The sequence below is a fragment of the Diceros bicornis genome, chromosome 36 (genome assembly GCF_020826845.1).
Source record: "Diceros bicornis minor isolate mBicDic1 chromosome 36, mDicBic1.mat.cur, whole genome shotgun sequence".
Taxonomy (NCBI): Eukaryota; Metazoa; Chordata; class Mammalia; order Perissodactyla; family Rhinocerotidae; genus Diceros; species Diceros bicornis.
In genome coordinates this window covers 25,344,980-25,362,573 of record NC_080775.1, presented here as the reverse complement: position 1 = coordinate 25,362,573, position 17,594 = coordinate 25,344,980, and the positions used below count along the sequence as shown (strand labels likewise).

Here is a 17,594-nt window from a genome sequence, read left to right as displayed (position 1 = left end):
ATTACTTCTTACGAAGAAAGGAGCAGCAAAAAAAAATAGGAAGAGAAGTTCACCAGAGGGATGTTGGGTGGGTAGCAATATCATTTCTGAAATCTCTTTACTTTTACCTTTAATGAAAAAATATTCCTATAAAATATCTGACCCACCATTATCTGAGTAAGTATGTTTATAGATACATACGGAGATAGATTCTTTGGTAGATTGCAAAACGCATTTCTAGCTGCCAGCATTACACGGGCAAAATGATAGGCATACCTCAAAAATAAAGCAGATCATATCTGTACCATAATAACTGAAAATATTAGGGTTATTGCATGAATCTAAATGCCATAAAATTCAGAAATAAATGGAAAATTGCTATTTTTTTCCTGACATTTACTCTGAAAGCAACATAAGAGCATTTTCATGATATCTACTGCATACCTGCATGGCAAGGGACGGCTTTGATTTGGTGTTGAATTCACTGATGATATTATATAAAGGAAGCAGGGGAGTCATAATAGCATCCTTATTTGTTAACCTTGCAAATCATTAAAAAATTACAGCCTGTTGGATAGTCATAGCTTCTTTGTAAAAGGAGAGACAGAGAACATGATTTTGTGTCGCCAGGGTTTATTTGTCCTACAATTAATCTTTTTCTTCTCTTCACAACGGTCAATACAAATTGCTAGGTGTATCATAATCAAGACAAAAAACATTCCCCAAAAGGAGGACTCTGCACACCATTCAGGGATAAATAACGCAATGTCATTGTATACTTGGGAATACAACAGCATTTATTAGGCTCTATGATCAAACGGCCATGCTCTAGTTATATAAATCCTATACCACATTTCTTTCAACAAAAATACAGGCACAGTTAGCGCCTATCCATTTCAATTTATAACAAACATTATCAAAATAAAGAAATAAATAGTTCATGTACTTACCTTATTTTTTTAAAACTTCACAATTAGCTCCTCCGTTTTCATTCGGACATACTATTACTCTTGACACTTTTGCACATTTAAAACTATGTCTCACAGAAAGAGAAACCTTCTAAAATAAGGTTACAGTTTGTTAAAATTAATTTGAAAAATTCAATTATCCTCATTTATTATCCATGTTTTCTAGGGCTTTCTTTAGAATATGTAAGAAGCTTTTCCAGGCCACTTTACATAACCCAGCTAAGGCTTACCGAGTTCTTACAACAGAGTTGGGTGTAGCAACTCTGTTGTAAGTATTTGGGGTATTTGAAGATGCCTGTAGATTTTGGGAAGCATGAGATAATTAAAACTTCAGGTGACTCAGGCTTATTTTAATAACAGAATTCTTCGTAAATGAGCTTGATTTTGGTTTCCCAAGTGAAATTTTTTATGGTTTGCTGTGAAGGACAGTCCTGCAGGGGTGGTCTGTTGAACCCCCCTTAACAGGTTGCACAGCATAGCAACTAAATCCGCCTTGCAGGTGAGGGCAGCTGCTTGCACTTCGAGGGTCCCAATTCCATGGTTAGCAGTTCTGAGCATCTAAGGAGATAGGACTCTCTATATTATGAGAACTTCTTTTCTGCTGGGAAGGGGTTTCAAAGCAGACAACATATAAAAATAAAGGAACATTTAAAGCATGCAATGTTACATTTTTCTTACTCCACTAGTTGCTATGCTTTGCTCCACTATAACGTTTGGAGGAAATTAAGCAGCTTTCCAGCCAATTACTAAGCAGTTATTGAATGTCTATTGTATGATGAATAAATGTGCTAGGGTCACTGAAAAATGAGTATATGGCATATCACATGGTCCTGCTTGCAAAGGGTTGACAATCTGCTGGAGGAAGACAAAACTAAACTACATGAAATCACTTGGAGGATAAGTAGTTGCAGACTGTCTACTGATAATCTCCTCCCTCCAACCAGTGTGCACCTGAGTACCTGTGCGAAGTGTGTGATGTCCATAGGTGTATAAAGATAACTGTGGGAAAATCACTAGAACTGGAAGAATAGGGAATGGGTGGTAGGAATTCTTGTTTTTTGGGCAAACTCAGGCTGTTTTATAAAGAAAACTAGAGTCTAAAATTTAGGATGGAGTTTGCCTATCCTGAGATAAAACAAGGCCGTCCAAAGGTACCATAATGCATCTAGAACCATTGCAGAGATTAAATACTGACTATACACTATCTGGCCCAATTTCCAACCTCAGTTGGAATTCTAGATTTTACCATGAACTTTTATAAACTGTCAAGGAGTTTTTGTAAAAAAACAGTTGCATAGATCATTAAAATATATGAATATAGATTATATCCAAGGATAAAGCCTAGCAAATATTGGAGGTGAATCTCCCAGAAAGTAGCACAATGATTATTTGCATCCACCTTTTCCATTTGTGTATATTCTAATATTTATAAAACCTCTGGGGAATTTAGTAAGCAATTGTTAATGTGTAAGAAATTCAGCGGATATTTTATAGTTCTCTTCCCACCTGCTCTGTTGGCATCATTCTGCACAACATCTTAAAAACCCTCTTCCCGTGGTTTCTGAGGTACTGGCTCCCTGGTGTTCTTCCCACCTCTCCTGTTGCTTCTCTGCTGGTTCCTCTCTCCCTGACCAGTACACGTCCGAACTGTTGCTCTGGGTTGTCTTCTCTTCTCACTGCAGGTGGATTTCCTGGACCATCTCATCTACTCAATGGCTTCAGTCACCATGTACATGTCCACCTGCCTACCTGGCAAGTCATCTACCGACTAACCATGGCTTGGAGCTGTTTACCTTCTCAGCCGCCACTTCATCCAAACCACCATCATCTCTTGCTAGCCTTCCATGTTTCCCCTCACGCCATCAAATTCCATTTATACAACGCAATCAGTACGATCTTTCAAAAATGCGGTTGTCTCTAGCAGGGTTAAATTGTCACAATTCAGATGTACAAAAATGTAACTTTATTTTCTTAAAACTAGACTTAATTCCTACCTCTTAATGCTCATTTCTATTTTCTAGCATGACATTATTTTTAACGAATTTTTAACAAATAGTTAAGCTCAGATGCTTTCAATTTTCTTAGTGTCTTCTGAGTAAACTTAATCATTTCAGGTTTCTGACTCTCCTGTTTTTCTCCCTGGGCCACATCTAAGTTGGGGGAGCGGGTGGGGGACTTCTGCAGCGTCACGGAGATAGGAGATAGGCCTTTCAATGGAAATAGGCCCTCTGCTCTGTAGCTATTCTTGGCTTTTCATCAGCATCTGCGAGAGAAACTACCCTCTAGTCTCTGGTCACTGGCATCCACTACATCCCCCAACGTCCTCCCTTACCCCTTGGTTCTGGGTTGTCAGGTCCACCCAGATCCCTCTGTGTCTTCAGGCCACTTCAGGCCCTCTCTCAGGCACTTCCTCTGCTACTCTTAGGGACATGGGACAATTCAGATGTCTGCCAATTTAACCTTAAACAAGTGTAGTAGAATATGTAACCTCTCTACATGTGCATAGAAGAAAAAGGCTCTCCTCTTAAACCTGAAGAGTTAAAGAAATGTCACTGAATTACAATCCTCTCCCTATAAGCTAAGAATTGACTTCTGATCTTCTTAGGTTTATGAAAAAAATGGCAGATTGAGGAATAAAGTGAACAAGTTTGACTTTCTAGCAAAATTTTGCTGCTTTTAGGCCTATTCAAAATCCTTGACAAAGGACTCTTGAAAAAGAAAAATGAGTTGGAGGCATCACACTTCCTGATTTCAAGCTATATTATAAAGCTATAGTAATCAAAACAGTCTGGTACTGGCATAAAAACAGACACGTAGACCAATGGAACAGAATAGAGAGCCAGAAATAAAGCCAAGCATATATGATCAACTAATTTTGACAAGGGCACCAATGCAGAAGGATAGTCTCTTCAATAAATGGTGCTGGGAAAACTGGATATCCACATGCAAAAGAACGAAATGGGACTCTTATCTCACACCATACACAAAAATCAACTCAAACTGGATTACAGACTTAGACATAATACCTGAAATCATAAAAATCCTAGAAGAAAACAGGGAAAAAGCTCCTTGACATTAGCTCTGGCAATGATGTTTTGGATTTGACACCAAAAGCTCAGACAACAAAAACAAAAATCAGTAAGTGGGACTATATCAAACTAAAAAGCTTCTGCACAGCAAAGGAAACCATCAACAAAATAAAAAGGCAACCAATGGAATGGGAGAATATATTTGCAAACCACATATCGGATCCAAATATATAAGGAACTCATACAACTCAACAGCAAAGAAACAAGCAACCTGACTAAAAAATTGGCAAATGACCTGAATCCACATTTTTTCAAAAAAGACATACAGATGGCCAACAGTATATGAAAAGGTGCTCAGTATCACTAAACATCAGGGAAATGCAAATCAAAATCACAATGAGATATCACCTCACACCTGTTAAGATGTCTATTATCAAAAAACAAGAGGAACAAACGCTGGTGAGGATGTGGAGAAAAGGGAACCCTTGTGCACTGTTGGTGGGAATGTACGCTGGTACAGCCATTATGGAAAACAATATGCAGGTTCCTGAAGAAACTAAAAACATAACTGCCATATGATCCAGCAATCCTCCTTCTGGGTATATATCTAAAGGAAATGAAATCAGTACCTTAAAAGGATGTCTGTGCTCCCCTGTTCACTGTAGCATTATTCACAAGAGCAAAGATATGGAAACAACCTAAGTGTCCTCTAACCAATGAATGGATAAAGAAGATGTGGAATATATATATATATAGATATATATGTAATGGAATATTATTCAGCCTTGAGAAAGAAGGAAATCCTGCTATTTGTGACAACATGGATGAACCTGGAAGACATTATGCTAAGTGAAATAAGCCAGACACAGAAAGAGAAAAACTGCATGATCTCACTTATATGTAGAATCTAAAAAAGTCTAATACACAGAAGCAGAGAGTAGAATGGTGATTACCAGGGGTGGGGAGGTGGGGGAAGTGGGGAGATGTTGGTCAAAGGGTACAAAGTTGCAGTTAACATAGGATGAGCAAGTTTAGAGATCCAACGTACAGCATGATGACTATAGTTAATAATACTGTATTGAACACTGGAAATTTGCTAAGAGAGTAGATTTCAGGTGCTCTCATCCACCCCCCCGAAAAAGGTAACTATATGAGGAGAAGATATGTTCATTAGCTTGATGGTAGTAATCATTTCACTGTGTATACGTATATCAAATCATCATGTTGTACACCTTAAATATACACAACTTTTATTAAACTCGCACACACAAGTCCCTGAGATGTTCAAAAGTGCAAGTCATGGCAACACCTCAGCAGCCTCCACTCCCTCCCTAGGAAGGTGCCCTCGCCCCCCCTTCCCGCTGACGACTGGGCTGAGCTGCTTACACAGGCAACACCTGCTGGCTCCCCTGCTCTCCCACCCCACAGCACCTCACTGCCCCACACTCCCCAGGGCTACCACACAACCAGAGGGGAGCGGAAGCCCCTGCCTCACTCCTCTGCTCCCGCCCATCAGCATGCCCTCTGGGCAAGGGTCATTTGTGGCGGTCAAACTAATGGGCCTCTGGGCTCTGACTTGTTAAGCTGCTTCTTCACAAATGAGGTTCTGGGCCGGGGTCTGAGAGCAGCAAGCCGTGGAAAGGGCCGAAGAGCCACCTCGTGGGCAGCTTTCTTTTTGTTTTTTTAAAGCTTCACCACAATTCTTGACTTGAAAACAATGTGGCAAGATAACTGATTGAAACATTAAGATATTTTCCCTTCCTCCCACATCAGGCAAATAGCCAGGCTCGTTTTAGTATTTTCCTGCCTAAAGCATTTTGTAGAAGCTGCATGAGGTTAGCAACTCTTCCTGTCTTTGGTAAGAGCCAAACTCACTGCAGAAATGCTGCCAACTGTCCTGGAGGGGGTGGCAAGAGAGTGGAGGGCCTCCGAGAAAGTGAGGGAAAATAAATGCAGATTCTCCCAGACAGAGGTCAGCAGGGCCCTCAGCGGCTGCCCCTGGGGAAAGTGATAAGGCCACAGAGAGGATGGCTACCTGGAGCATGTGTGGGCCAGGTGAGACTCCCGACTCACCGGTTTCCGGGTGCCTCCTGCAGCTATGGGAGCAGCGGAGCCTCCTGACTTGAACGGGTCATGAGGCCAGCGAGGAGATGGGTGTCCCAACAGTAACTGTGTGGGCAAATGACCAGTGACCACATGCTCTACCTGATCCTTGGGTGGGTGCATAAGGCCCTAGGGCCTTTGCACAGCCCTGGGAAAGGGGAGGCCCAACAATTAGAGACTGAATTCCCCACGAGCTTAGTGGAATGGGGGCAGAGTGTGATTCAGGTTGATTAGAAGAAAATTCAATAAAGACACTTCTTGTGTACCTGGGTTAGGACAGCTGAATGGAGACTGGCACTTTCCACACTCTTCTCGAGGCGGCAGACATTGACAAAAGGAATTTGTTTGCTCCCTCTTATCAAACCTGTATGCTGCCCTACCGACCCCAACTCCATCCCTTCCTGTTCTCTTCCGGTGTCATATGCCAAGTTCTAGTTAAAGTATACATAAGGGGAAAAAAGAAAAGAGGAGAAGAATGAAGTCAGGGAAAGTATGAGGTATGTGGAACATTCTGGAAAAATGCGTATCTACTTATAAGAAATGAAATGAAACGAAGGTTCTCCCCAAGACAGTTAGAACATATAGTTATTTCAAACCTGCCATAGAATAAAGGTGGGAAACTAATAAATAAGTATCGGGCATTCCCTTTCCCTTCAGGAAGTTCTAACTCTACTGATTTTTACCTGAGAGGCACTGTTGAGAAGAAACTCGTCTATTAATAGGCTTATAAGCATAGACACCCAGATAAAAAGGCTTCAATTGCTGTGACAAAATCATTTCATTCAGTTTTTTCTGCAGAATGAAATATTCTTCAGATAACTTTGATATCTAAAAAGAAGTTCATGTGTCAGATTAAGTCGAGCAAAAGAATTCAGAGAGCTGCACAGGTACACTGGGGTCTGATGAATTCCTGATCACCGTCCCCGGGACTCTCATGCACTTCGTCTCCAGGACGCATACTCTGACCCTTGTACCAAAGTCGGATAAAGTCCTCACTTGACAAAACCTCCCCTTTGTGCTGCTTGCCCATCTCACATTTTCCATTTAAAACTGCCAAACGGGTCATGCTCCACAGAGCATTCTCTCCTGATCATCTCCTTCCCAGGTTCCTGAGATCTGGCTCGTCCTCACCTGTCTGCTTCTATCCTGAGGAACCCCTCTGCAGACTTTGAGTAACCTCCCTCCGTTCCTTTCCAGTCTTCTTAGCCTGACTTCAGTGCTGCTCTCTCCTGGGTCCTCTCTTTCTATCCCAGCCCCTGTGCCTCTGTCTCATCTGTGAACGTGGCTGTCCTGCTAGATTGAATGGGGGCTCCTGCTTTTCTGCCTCCATCTTTGCCCCCTGGAGCACTGAATCCACTCCCATTGCCTTATTAGCTGGCTCCAGGTAGATGACTTGGTAATTTTACATCTCCTCAATGTCTGGGTTGCTTAGCTGGTCAGGGTTCTAGTCCCTGATTTGGTCTTTAGAGTGAGCAAATATTTATGTGCCAAGGAAAGGAAGGACTTTATGTATATTAAACTCATTATTTCCATGTGCTTAAAAAACTAGAACAGGAAGGGGCTGGATAAATTAATCACCGGCAGATCTCCCAACAGCTAGAAGTTGGAGATGTTTGGGCCACACTTCTAACCCTCAGGGGGTGTCCAAGGGCAGTTACTGTGCTTTCTCATGGGCTCAGCCACCGTCAGACAAAAAGCAGTGTTTAGGGACTCAGGAGTACTAGGTGATCCTTCTTCAAACCAACCTATTATGATATGGGTTAGCTCTTCTATTATGTTATATACTATTGTGTATAGTGTATAGCCTGGTAATTCATATTAATTTACAATATGCATTTTAGAGGTCTCTAGTTAAAATCCTTCACTTTACACAGAAGAAAATAAAGGTGCTGACACATAAAGTGATTTTAAGGTCAAACACCTAGAGAGAGAGCAAGAACTGGAATCAGCATTTACAGGAGCTGCTCCTTGTGATCTCTCCATAGTACTGATTTTTCAGAGTTCCACATACACCCATGAGAAGCCCTAAAGCCGGTTGCTCTCTTCTAGAAACAGCTGCAACATACCTACTAATGGCACGAGATAGTCTCCAAGAGGGACTTTTTCTTTGTGGTCCCTCATTGTCATGATGTAACGTGAAGACTTTCATCTTCATTGCATTTATGCCTCAGTATGGCTACACATCTAATTTTGATACCTAATTCTGTCTTCTCAAAATTCAGAGCAGAGGAAGCAAAGACTTTAGCAGATTTAGAAAACTTTTTTTTTTTTTTAGGTATCATGAAAGATCTCAGATACATGGAAATTTGCATTGTCAAATGCCAACATTTTAGTAAGCCGTATAAACCAATGGCTGGTCTCCTTACTACACAAGATTTCTATCATATTTTGTTCTATTTTTATCACAGCAAATTGCTTTAAAAATTTATGGATGTTTAAATGGCACAACCCTTGAGACATTTTATTAAAAGGGTGTGCAGTGTCATAAAAACAGATGAAACAATCTATCAATTATTAATTATTTGTTTAATTCAGTTGATGTGTATTTCCCAGAGATTTTTACCAGTCAATAAATCTGTTTATTTACATACCTGTTTTGAAAATATTGCCAAATCACACGCTCCTTTTTCTGAAATTGCTTTTGAGTGCTTGTTACCCTTCATCCTGATATCACAGGGTTCCTCATGCTTTGCGGAATAGCAATACAAATTGTGAGCATTTCTCGCTACTTCTGTTGGTGTTGCCACCATCTTCTGGTTTTTAAAAGAAGATACCCTGTCCTTCCTTAACTGCTGCCTTCTCTTGTGACCCCGGTATTTGCTCTGAATGAACACTGCTGCTTTATCCTCCTCCTGGGCTTCTCTCATTGGGTCCACTGGCCTCTCTCTGGCGGGCCCATGGCTCAGATGGCTTCTCTGCTGGCCACATACTGGTGCATTCCGCGTGACCACAGATGTCTTCTTTTCTTTTTCCTCGCTATTTGCATTTTGATAAACTGAGCTTTGGCTAAGACTAGGTTCCAAAGTTTTTTTAAAAGAAGGCTGTTTAGTCTCATTCTCAGCTAACCAAAGTCCTGGGTAGCTTGGCCTGTCTGACATGGCCTTCCTTTCTAGATACGCTGCTTTTGATTCCCCACGATTCCTTTCCTCTGTATACCTCTGATAGTGAGTCTGGATCACAGTGTCCTCCTTCTCCACTTTCCTTACCTCACTGTTCTCTTCCAGGTCTTCGATATACTTCTGCTTGGGGCTTACTTCTCCCCAAGGGTCCCCCACCACATACAATTCTTGCTTAGCTTCTTCCCCACACACGTTATTCATTTTTTTCTGAGTTTGATATTCTCTGTTGTTATTTTCGACAGTATTCATGGCTTCCTCTTCAGCTTTGAAAGTGGAAGTCTTCACTATGGATGTACCTCCTTGATTATATGGAGCGGGAATGACTGTTTCATTGGTAGAGACTGCATTTTCTGTCTGTTTCTTCACAAAAGATTCCCTGTGTAAAACACAATGCATCTGAATATATGATACTAAACTCAAGTTTATTACCTCTTTTGGCAATAGCTACATGCTACATAATGTTGGAAGAAAAGAAAAAGTGACAAAAAAACTGAAAACAGAAACTTCTCAAGTCACATTAATCAAGTGTTTTCCAAAATGGTCTCTAGACAACTGTTATGGCTATATAAATAATGAGAAAACCAGTTTCAACTTAAAGTAAGAAATACCCTAGCATATTTTCACTTACTGAGGTATCAAAATTCTGGGAATTTAATCACTTCCAATATGTCCTTTTCAAAATAAAGTACCTACAATGAGGAGATGTTGTGGAAATTATGTCTAGATTTGGGACCAGTGAGCAGGGTGTGTTCACCAGGCAGACGTGCTGTACTTTAACAAGCTCTAAGTCTACTGATCACGGGAAGTATCTTACAAAATTAAAGGAAAAGCAGTGTCCCTGCTATAGTTCATGATCATATAATATGCTGGCCAAGAGTTCACAGTTGTTACTCCACCAATATCCTTAATCCAAAATGATTTCCCCTTAACTTGAAGAAAAGATTTTCTCTACACCTCTTTTTTTTTTTTTTTTTTTTTTTTTTTTTTTTTTTTTGTGAGGAGATCAGCCCTGAGCTAACATCCGCCAATCCTCCTCCTTTTTTGCTGAGGAAGATGGCCCTGGGCTAACATCGGTGCCTATCTTCCTCCACTTTATATGGGACGCCGCCACAGCATGGCTTACCAAGCAGTGCGTCGGTGCGCGCCCGGGATCCGAACCAGCGAACCCCGGGCCGCCGCAGCGGAGCGCGCGCACTTAACCGCTTGCGCCACCGGGCCGGCCCCTCTACACCTCTTTTTTTAGCCACACAGCTTTTTTCATTTTTGTGAGGGCAAAACTCTTACAAGAGCAACATGGCCATGAAAAGTGTGTTAAGGTGGAGTCAAAAGACCACAACCTAACACTCTGACACACTACTGGGGAGGCTTTTGCCAAAACCTTTTCACTTTGGCCCAGGAAAGCCATGGGAGAGTTTTGGTCTTTTGCCATCTGTTTGTAAAGAAGGACTTTCTTTTGGGTCAAACTTGGAAAAAGCTACTGGGACTCCATTTTCCTAATTCCATTAGCCACTTCATAGGCTTATTATGGCATCCTCAGGCTTACACAGGAGGCAAAACAGAATCCCTGTTATTCTGCCAGGGATCAGAGAACTAGGTAGGGAACCAAGAACCCCATAATTTTGAGGAATGGCTATGCTAGTATTTTAAATACCTCCATGATACCCCCCCTGAGAATGCTTATATTAGTAAAAATACAATTAATGAGAGAAGATAAGCAAACTATAATACAAAGCTATAGTAATCAAAATGGCATAGTCCTGGCATTAAAACAGACACAAAGATCAATGGAACAGAATAGAGAGCCCATAAATAAACACACGCATTTATGGTCAATTAATTTACAACAAAGGAGCCAAGAATATACAATGGGTATAGGACAGTCTCTTCAATAAATGATGCTGGGAAAACTGGACAGCCATATGCAAAATAATGAAACTGGACTCCTATCCTACATCATAAATAAAAATCAGTTCAAAATGAGTTAAAGACTTGAATGTAAGACCTGAAACCATAAAACTCCTAGAGGAAAGTATAGGCAGTAAGCTCCTTGACATCAGTCTTGGTGATGATTTTTTGAATTTGACACCAAAAAGAAAGGCAACAAAAGGAAAAAATCAACAAGTGGGACCACATCAAACAAAAAAGCTTCCGCATTACAAAGGAAACCATCAACAAAATGAAAAGGCAACCTACGGAATGGGAGAAAATATTTGTAAATCATATTTCTGATAAGGAGTTAATCTCCAAAACATATAAAGAACTCATACAACTCAATAGCAAAAAAACAAACAACCCAAGAGGAAGATTGGTAACAGATGTTAGTGCAGGGCCAATCTTCCTCAAAAAATAAAAATAAATAAATAAATAATAAAAAAGAAAAAACCAATCCAATTTAAAAATGGGCAGAGGACTTGAATAGACATTTTTCAAAGACATACAGATGGCCAAACAGGTACACAAAAAGATGGTCAATATCACTAATCATTAGGGAAATGCCAATCAAAACCACAATGAAATATCACCTCACACCTGTTAGAATGGCTATTATCAAAAAGACAAAAGATAACAAGTGTTGGTGAAGATGTGGGAAAAAGAGAACCCTTGTGCATTGTTGGTGGGAATGTAAATTGGTGCAGCCACTTTGGAAAACAGAATGGAGGTACCTCAAAATATTAAAAATAGAACTACCACATGATCCAGCAATCCTACTTCTGAGTGTATATCCAAAGGAAACAAAACCATTATTTTGAAGAAATATCTGCACTTCCATGTTCATTGCAGTATTATTCACAATGTCAAGACATGGAAATAACCTAAGTGTTCATCAATGGATGAATGGATAAAGAAGATATGAAGTATGTATATGATGGAGTATTGTTCAGCCATGAGAAAGAAGGAAATCCTGCCATTTGAGACAACATGGATGGATTGTGAGGGAATTATGCTAAGTGAAATAAACCAGAAAGAGAAAGACAAATACTGCATGGTTTCACTTATACATGGAATCTGAAAAAAGAAAAAGTGAAACTCCCAGAAATAGAGAGTAGAAAAGTGGTTGCCAGGGGCGGGGGCCTGGGGGAAACAGGGAAAGGTTGGTAAAAGTGTACAAACTTTCTGTTATAAGATGAATGAGTTCTGAGGATCTAATGTATAACATGGTGACCAGAGTTGACAACACTGTATTGTATAATTGAAATGTGCTAAGAGAGTAGAACTTAAATGTTCTCATTAAAAAAAGAAAAAAGATAACTATGTGAGGTGATAGATGTGTTAATTAACTTGATGGGGGGAATCCTTTCACAATGTATACGTATACCAAGTCATCACATTGTACACTTGAAATATCTTACAATTTTATATGTCTATTATACCTGAAAAAAGCTGAAATTTAAAAAAAGATGAGTAAGTTCTGGGGATCTAATATAGAGTATGGTGACTACTAACAATACTGTATTATGTATTTAAAAGTAGCTAAGAGAGTATTTCTTAAATGTTCTCCACCCCACACACACAATATTGTAATTATTGAGGTGATGGAAATGTTAAGTAACCTTGTTGTGGTAATCATTTTACAATATATACATGTATCAAATCATCATGTTGTACACCTTAAACTTACACCATGTTATATGTTAATTAAATCTCAAATTTGGGAAAAAAAGACAAGAGGCTGGGGTTGGGGCTGGAATGATCTTTATTTCCCTGGAGAACCACTTATTCATCTTTCAATCAATTCAAGTTTTACCACTTAGGCAAAATCTGGATATCTTTCCCCTCTCCTAGTCCCTACCAACCAAGGCAGAGTTCTCTCCTCCATGGCCCCCACTGCACCCTCGGCATATTTTTATAGCAGAATTAACTCATGTTACTAGAATCATGTATTTATTGGTCATATTTATTTCCCATGACTCTGTGAGCAATTTGAGAATAATGATTTCGTCTCATTTATCTATTGTGTCCCTGCTGCTTAGTATAAAGCCTACTGTATAAATGAATTCAGGTGGATCTGCTAATATGCCTTAGAAATATAGATATGAAGGTTCAGGAGAAGACGGGACAAAGGTGCTATCCTTTTTTTTTTTTTTTAATTTTTTTTTATTTTCATTTTTTTTGTGAGAAAGATCAGCCCTGAGCTAACATCCAATGCCAATCCTCCCCTTTTTGCCGAGGAAGATTGGCCCTGGGCTAACATCCGTGCCCATCTTCCTCTACTTTATATGGGATGCCACCACGGCATAGCTTGACAAGCGGTGCATCGGTGCATGCCCGGGATCTGAACCTGCGAACTCTGGGCTGCCAAAGCCAAGCACACACACTTAACCACTGGGCCACCGGGCTGGCCCCCAAAGGTGTTATCCTTTGTTGGATAGACTACGACTTAGGAGCCAATGGCATATTGATTATTAAGGCCATGGGAATGAATGAGAGAGCCCAGGGATATTATTTAGATGTGGAGGAGGATTTAAATATGGGGACAGGAGGAGGAATTTTTTGCTCAAAATTAGGAGCAGAAATGTACAGAGCAGTCTGGCAGATGCGTAGGAAGAAAACATTTTGAGAAGGAAAGTGTGGTCATCTGAGCAAAATGCCAACAAACTCCCAAATAAGATAAAGGAAACCAAAGTGGCCACTGGGTGTTCACTGACGTTTAATGTGTCAGTATTAGGAACCTGGTTAGGTACAAGAAAGACTGTGAACGTTATTTTGTGACTTTACAGATTTGAAAAATCTACAATGTCAAGACAGTATAAGAATGAACATCATTATACCTTTTATTTTCAAAGTTTCTCTTGTAGTCAAATTCCTGACCATGAGTCTGAATGGTTGTTACTGCCGTGTTTTTCGTGTTAACAATTTTTCTTTGTTTCCTGACTAGATGTCCTCTTACAGCTGAAACATATAAGGCCCAGAATAGTGTTAATCATGATCAATAAAAGAACATTAATTAAATGAATAGAAACAAATGGTTTTTTGACGATCATTGTCAAAGAGGAAAATGAAATTAAAGATTCCAAATAGAACAAGTTCATAAAAAATATTGTTCATTAACAAAACTCTTCTAGATGACAAGCTCTAGCAAGAAAATAATTCAAGTACCTTTCACGTTAAGGAGAGAACTAAGATGAAACTAAAATGATAGAGATGAGCTAAAGTTGATGAAAAAGACAAAATGTCCTCATTTTGCTTAAAATCTGCTAATAATTATTTTCCTTTTATTTTTGCCATATTCAGCTATTCATGATAGAAAGCCCCTATTATCTAAGTATATGTTTTGAGCCTTTTGGCCAATTATCCTTGGAGCCAGATATATTTCAGAATTCATATTTAAACTATTTTTATTTTAGAAAGGTAATTCAGGGCAAAAAACATATATTCCATACGTTCTCCATGTCAGGGCAGCATTACATAATCAGACACATGAATATTTCTGTAGAAAAACACAATATTTTTACTAAGTGGGATGAATAAAGGATTATAAATTAGGTCGTGTTTTACTGCCAAAGGAGTTTTGAAAAACTTTTTTGTCAGCATTTTACGAATTTTGGAATTGTGGATAAAGAATTAGATCTCAAATTATAGGGTTTGTATTTTGAGGTTGCCATGAGAAGTTAAGGGCTTAAAATTCCGCAAGAGATGGTGACGAGCCATTATGAATTGACAGAACTGGGAGTGGGACATGAATGTCTTGAATGGTAGTCAGCTGCCCGCCATGTCAGTGTTCTTCAGAACGCAGGCTGACAATCAAGAGTGGATCACAAAATTGATTTAGCGGGCCAAATCTGGCATCTAAAAATGAAATGGAATAAACCAGAATAGAAAATATCAGGTTACAGAGTAAAATACATTTTTTCACTATGGATGTCCAGTCAAAAAACTTTGAAAGATACTGTACCAAGCCATGCTAGGTTCTAAATTTAGTTTCTTATAGAAAAATGGAAAGCAAAAGTCTATTAACACATTTTAATAAAAATTTGTGAAGTATGGTTATAAATATTATTTCCCTACAGTTAATAGAAAGAAATGGATGCCCTTTAACAAAATGAGATTTAATTAAGTTGTCAAAAATTATGGCAAGTGTAACCTTTCGAATAAAATAGGAAAAATCTTATTGTCTGGTGGGTTATAATAATATGATTCTTGAGATCTATAATTAATTCAATCACTTGCCATATCTTGCACAATAGGTCAATTGTGTTTCATTAATACTTGACAGAAAATTTTAAAATTAAATTATTTTATTTAAAACAAAACATTTATTCAAATATTAAAAGTGTCAATCACTAAAAGAATCAGATTTAGATTAGTATAGAGAAAGTATCAGGAAACAGAGTCTGGCATTAAACACAAAAGCTACATAAAAATTGGAGATCTGTATATAAGATTTGATTTTATGCTCATATCTAAACATAATATGTTTTGTTACACGGGGAGACGGTCTGAGTGCTTACCTGACTGTATAATTATGGCGCTCCCTTTCCTTTTCTCCTGTATTTTTTTGTACCTTCTTGAAACCAAGAATCCTCTGACACAGGCTTGAATCAAAATAAGCTTGTCAATGGCTTCCTTTCGCATTAAATTTAACTGTTCCACATGATAATATTTAAGGAACACCTTAAAAGAATAGAATTAAAACGATGGCACACAGATGTGAAAAAGTGCAGTGCTACGCCTTGAAAAGTAGATTATATTCTAAATCTTTTTCAAAAATTTTGGAAATCATTATCTTTTCATCCTTTGGCCTGGATGTTGCTACAACATTATAGATTTTTATGCTTGAAGAAAACCTCTCTTTGAGAAGGAACACGGTTTAGCAATCATACTGCTTACTGACAACAGGTAACCAGGTTTTGTTGGTTGGGCCAATAAGAATGTAGGATGTTGAGCTCTTTTATCAAAGTTTCAACATCATATACTCTGAGCAAAGCTAATTTTTAGGCTTCTTTTTTTAAAAGATGATTATATTTCCCCAATTTAAAAATCTTAAAAATCCATAAGATAGAGGACAATTATAGTAGTTCATCCACCAAATGTTTATTGAGACCTATTATATGTATTTATCTGCTGGCGATGCAAAGGTGAAGAAGGCAGGGTTACTGTCCCTCAGGGGCTCACAGTGTTGTCAGTGGAGGGAATAAGGCAGAGAGAGGGCCCCAGGCAGAATTAACAACTTTCTCACCAGACCCAGTGGCCACCATGGAGAAAGGTGGGCTGACTCTTAATCATTCTAAAATCAAAATGAGGGGCCGGCCCTGTGGCCTAGTGGTTAAGTTCAGTGCGCTCCGCTTCGGTGGCCCAGTTTCGGTTCCTGGGTACAGACCTACACACTCATCTGTCAGAGGCCACGCTGTAGCGGCGACCCACGCACAAAATAGTGGAAGACTGGCATGGATGTTAACTCAAGGAGAATCTTCCTCAAGCAAAAAGAGGAGGATTGGCAACAGATGTTGGCTCAGGGCGATTCTTCCTCAGCAAATAAATAAATACATAAATAAAATAAAATCAAAATGAATCGGAGCAATGGAGGAGCCTGAAGGCCTGGAGATGTTCTCGTCTAAGAGTTTTCAACCTCCCTCAGGAAATAGGAAGCTGTTTATTCTTTTAATGGCTAAATTTACTAATGAAAGTCACCTCAAAGAGAGTTTATCGACTCCACTAAGAAAGTCACTTAAATTCAAATTTAACAGCTGAGTCATGAGACCTGGTAACTCTGCAGAATTCTCTCAGCGTTCCATTACTTGAAAGCTTAGCTCCATAGGCAAACAGTTTAGCATTATGGGTTTTGATTGAATTTAGTTTTAATTTCTGCAAGACTCTAGATGTTAATATATTTAGTCCATTCTACTGTTGACAATTCATTTAAAATTCAAGCTGTTTAAAAAGGTCATCATTTTTGTTTTGCACAGCATTAGAAATGTTCCTATATTGAATACTTTTATCCATCTTAATGAGTTGGAAAAGGTGAAGTGGAAAAATATAAATGGCTTTAAAATGCTACTTAAATATCACGCAGAACTGGAACTGCAAAGGGCCTTTTTACAAGTGAAAACTCCGTTTGAAGTTAGGCATGTGTTTCCGACCATAAATCATGAGATTTCAGCTTGATGAAATTCATCTTCCTGAGCATCTAAAAGAAAATGGTGTGAATAAAATACACATTTTTTTCTTTCTTTTTTTTTTTGTGAGGAAGATCAGCCCTGAGCTAACATCTGATGCCAATCCTCCTCTTTTTTCGGAGGAAGACTGGCCCTGGGCTAACATCCGTGCCGATCTTCCTCTACTTTATATGGGACGCCGCCACAGCGTGGCTTGACAAGCGGTGCCTCGGTGCGCGCCCGGGATCCGAACCAGCGAACCCCGGGCCACCACAGAGGAGGGCACGCACTTAACTGCTTGCG

General features: G+C 39.3%; 1 protein-coding gene across 15 annotated transcripts in view; it reads right to left on the bottom strand.

Annotated features, from left to right (window-relative positions):
- Positions 1–17,594, bottom strand: part of MYO3A (myosin IIIA) — a 227,002-nt gene that overhangs the window by 22,697 nt on the left and 186,711 nt on the right. For 11 of the 15 annotated variants that reach the window (XR_009216986.1, XM_058532614.1, XM_058532613.1 and 8 more), the window contains 4 exons: positions 15,648–15,810; positions 13,968–14,088; positions 8,671–9,574; positions 6,763–6,907 (listed from right to left, as the gene is read on the bottom strand). Coding sequence is in view for 14 of the 15 variants with exons in the window: in XM_058532614.1 (XP_058388597.1) it covers positions 6,763–6,907; positions 8,671–9,574; positions 13,968–14,088; positions 15,648–15,810 (1,333 nt within the window). In the remaining variant the exon portion in view is untranslated. Of the gene's footprint in view, positions 1–6,762; positions 6,908–8,670; positions 9,575–13,967; positions 14,089–15,647; positions 15,811–17,594 lie in introns of those variants that run through there. The other 4 variants (XM_058532621.1, XM_058532626.1, XM_058532628.1 and 1 more) reach the window with 3 other exon arrangements.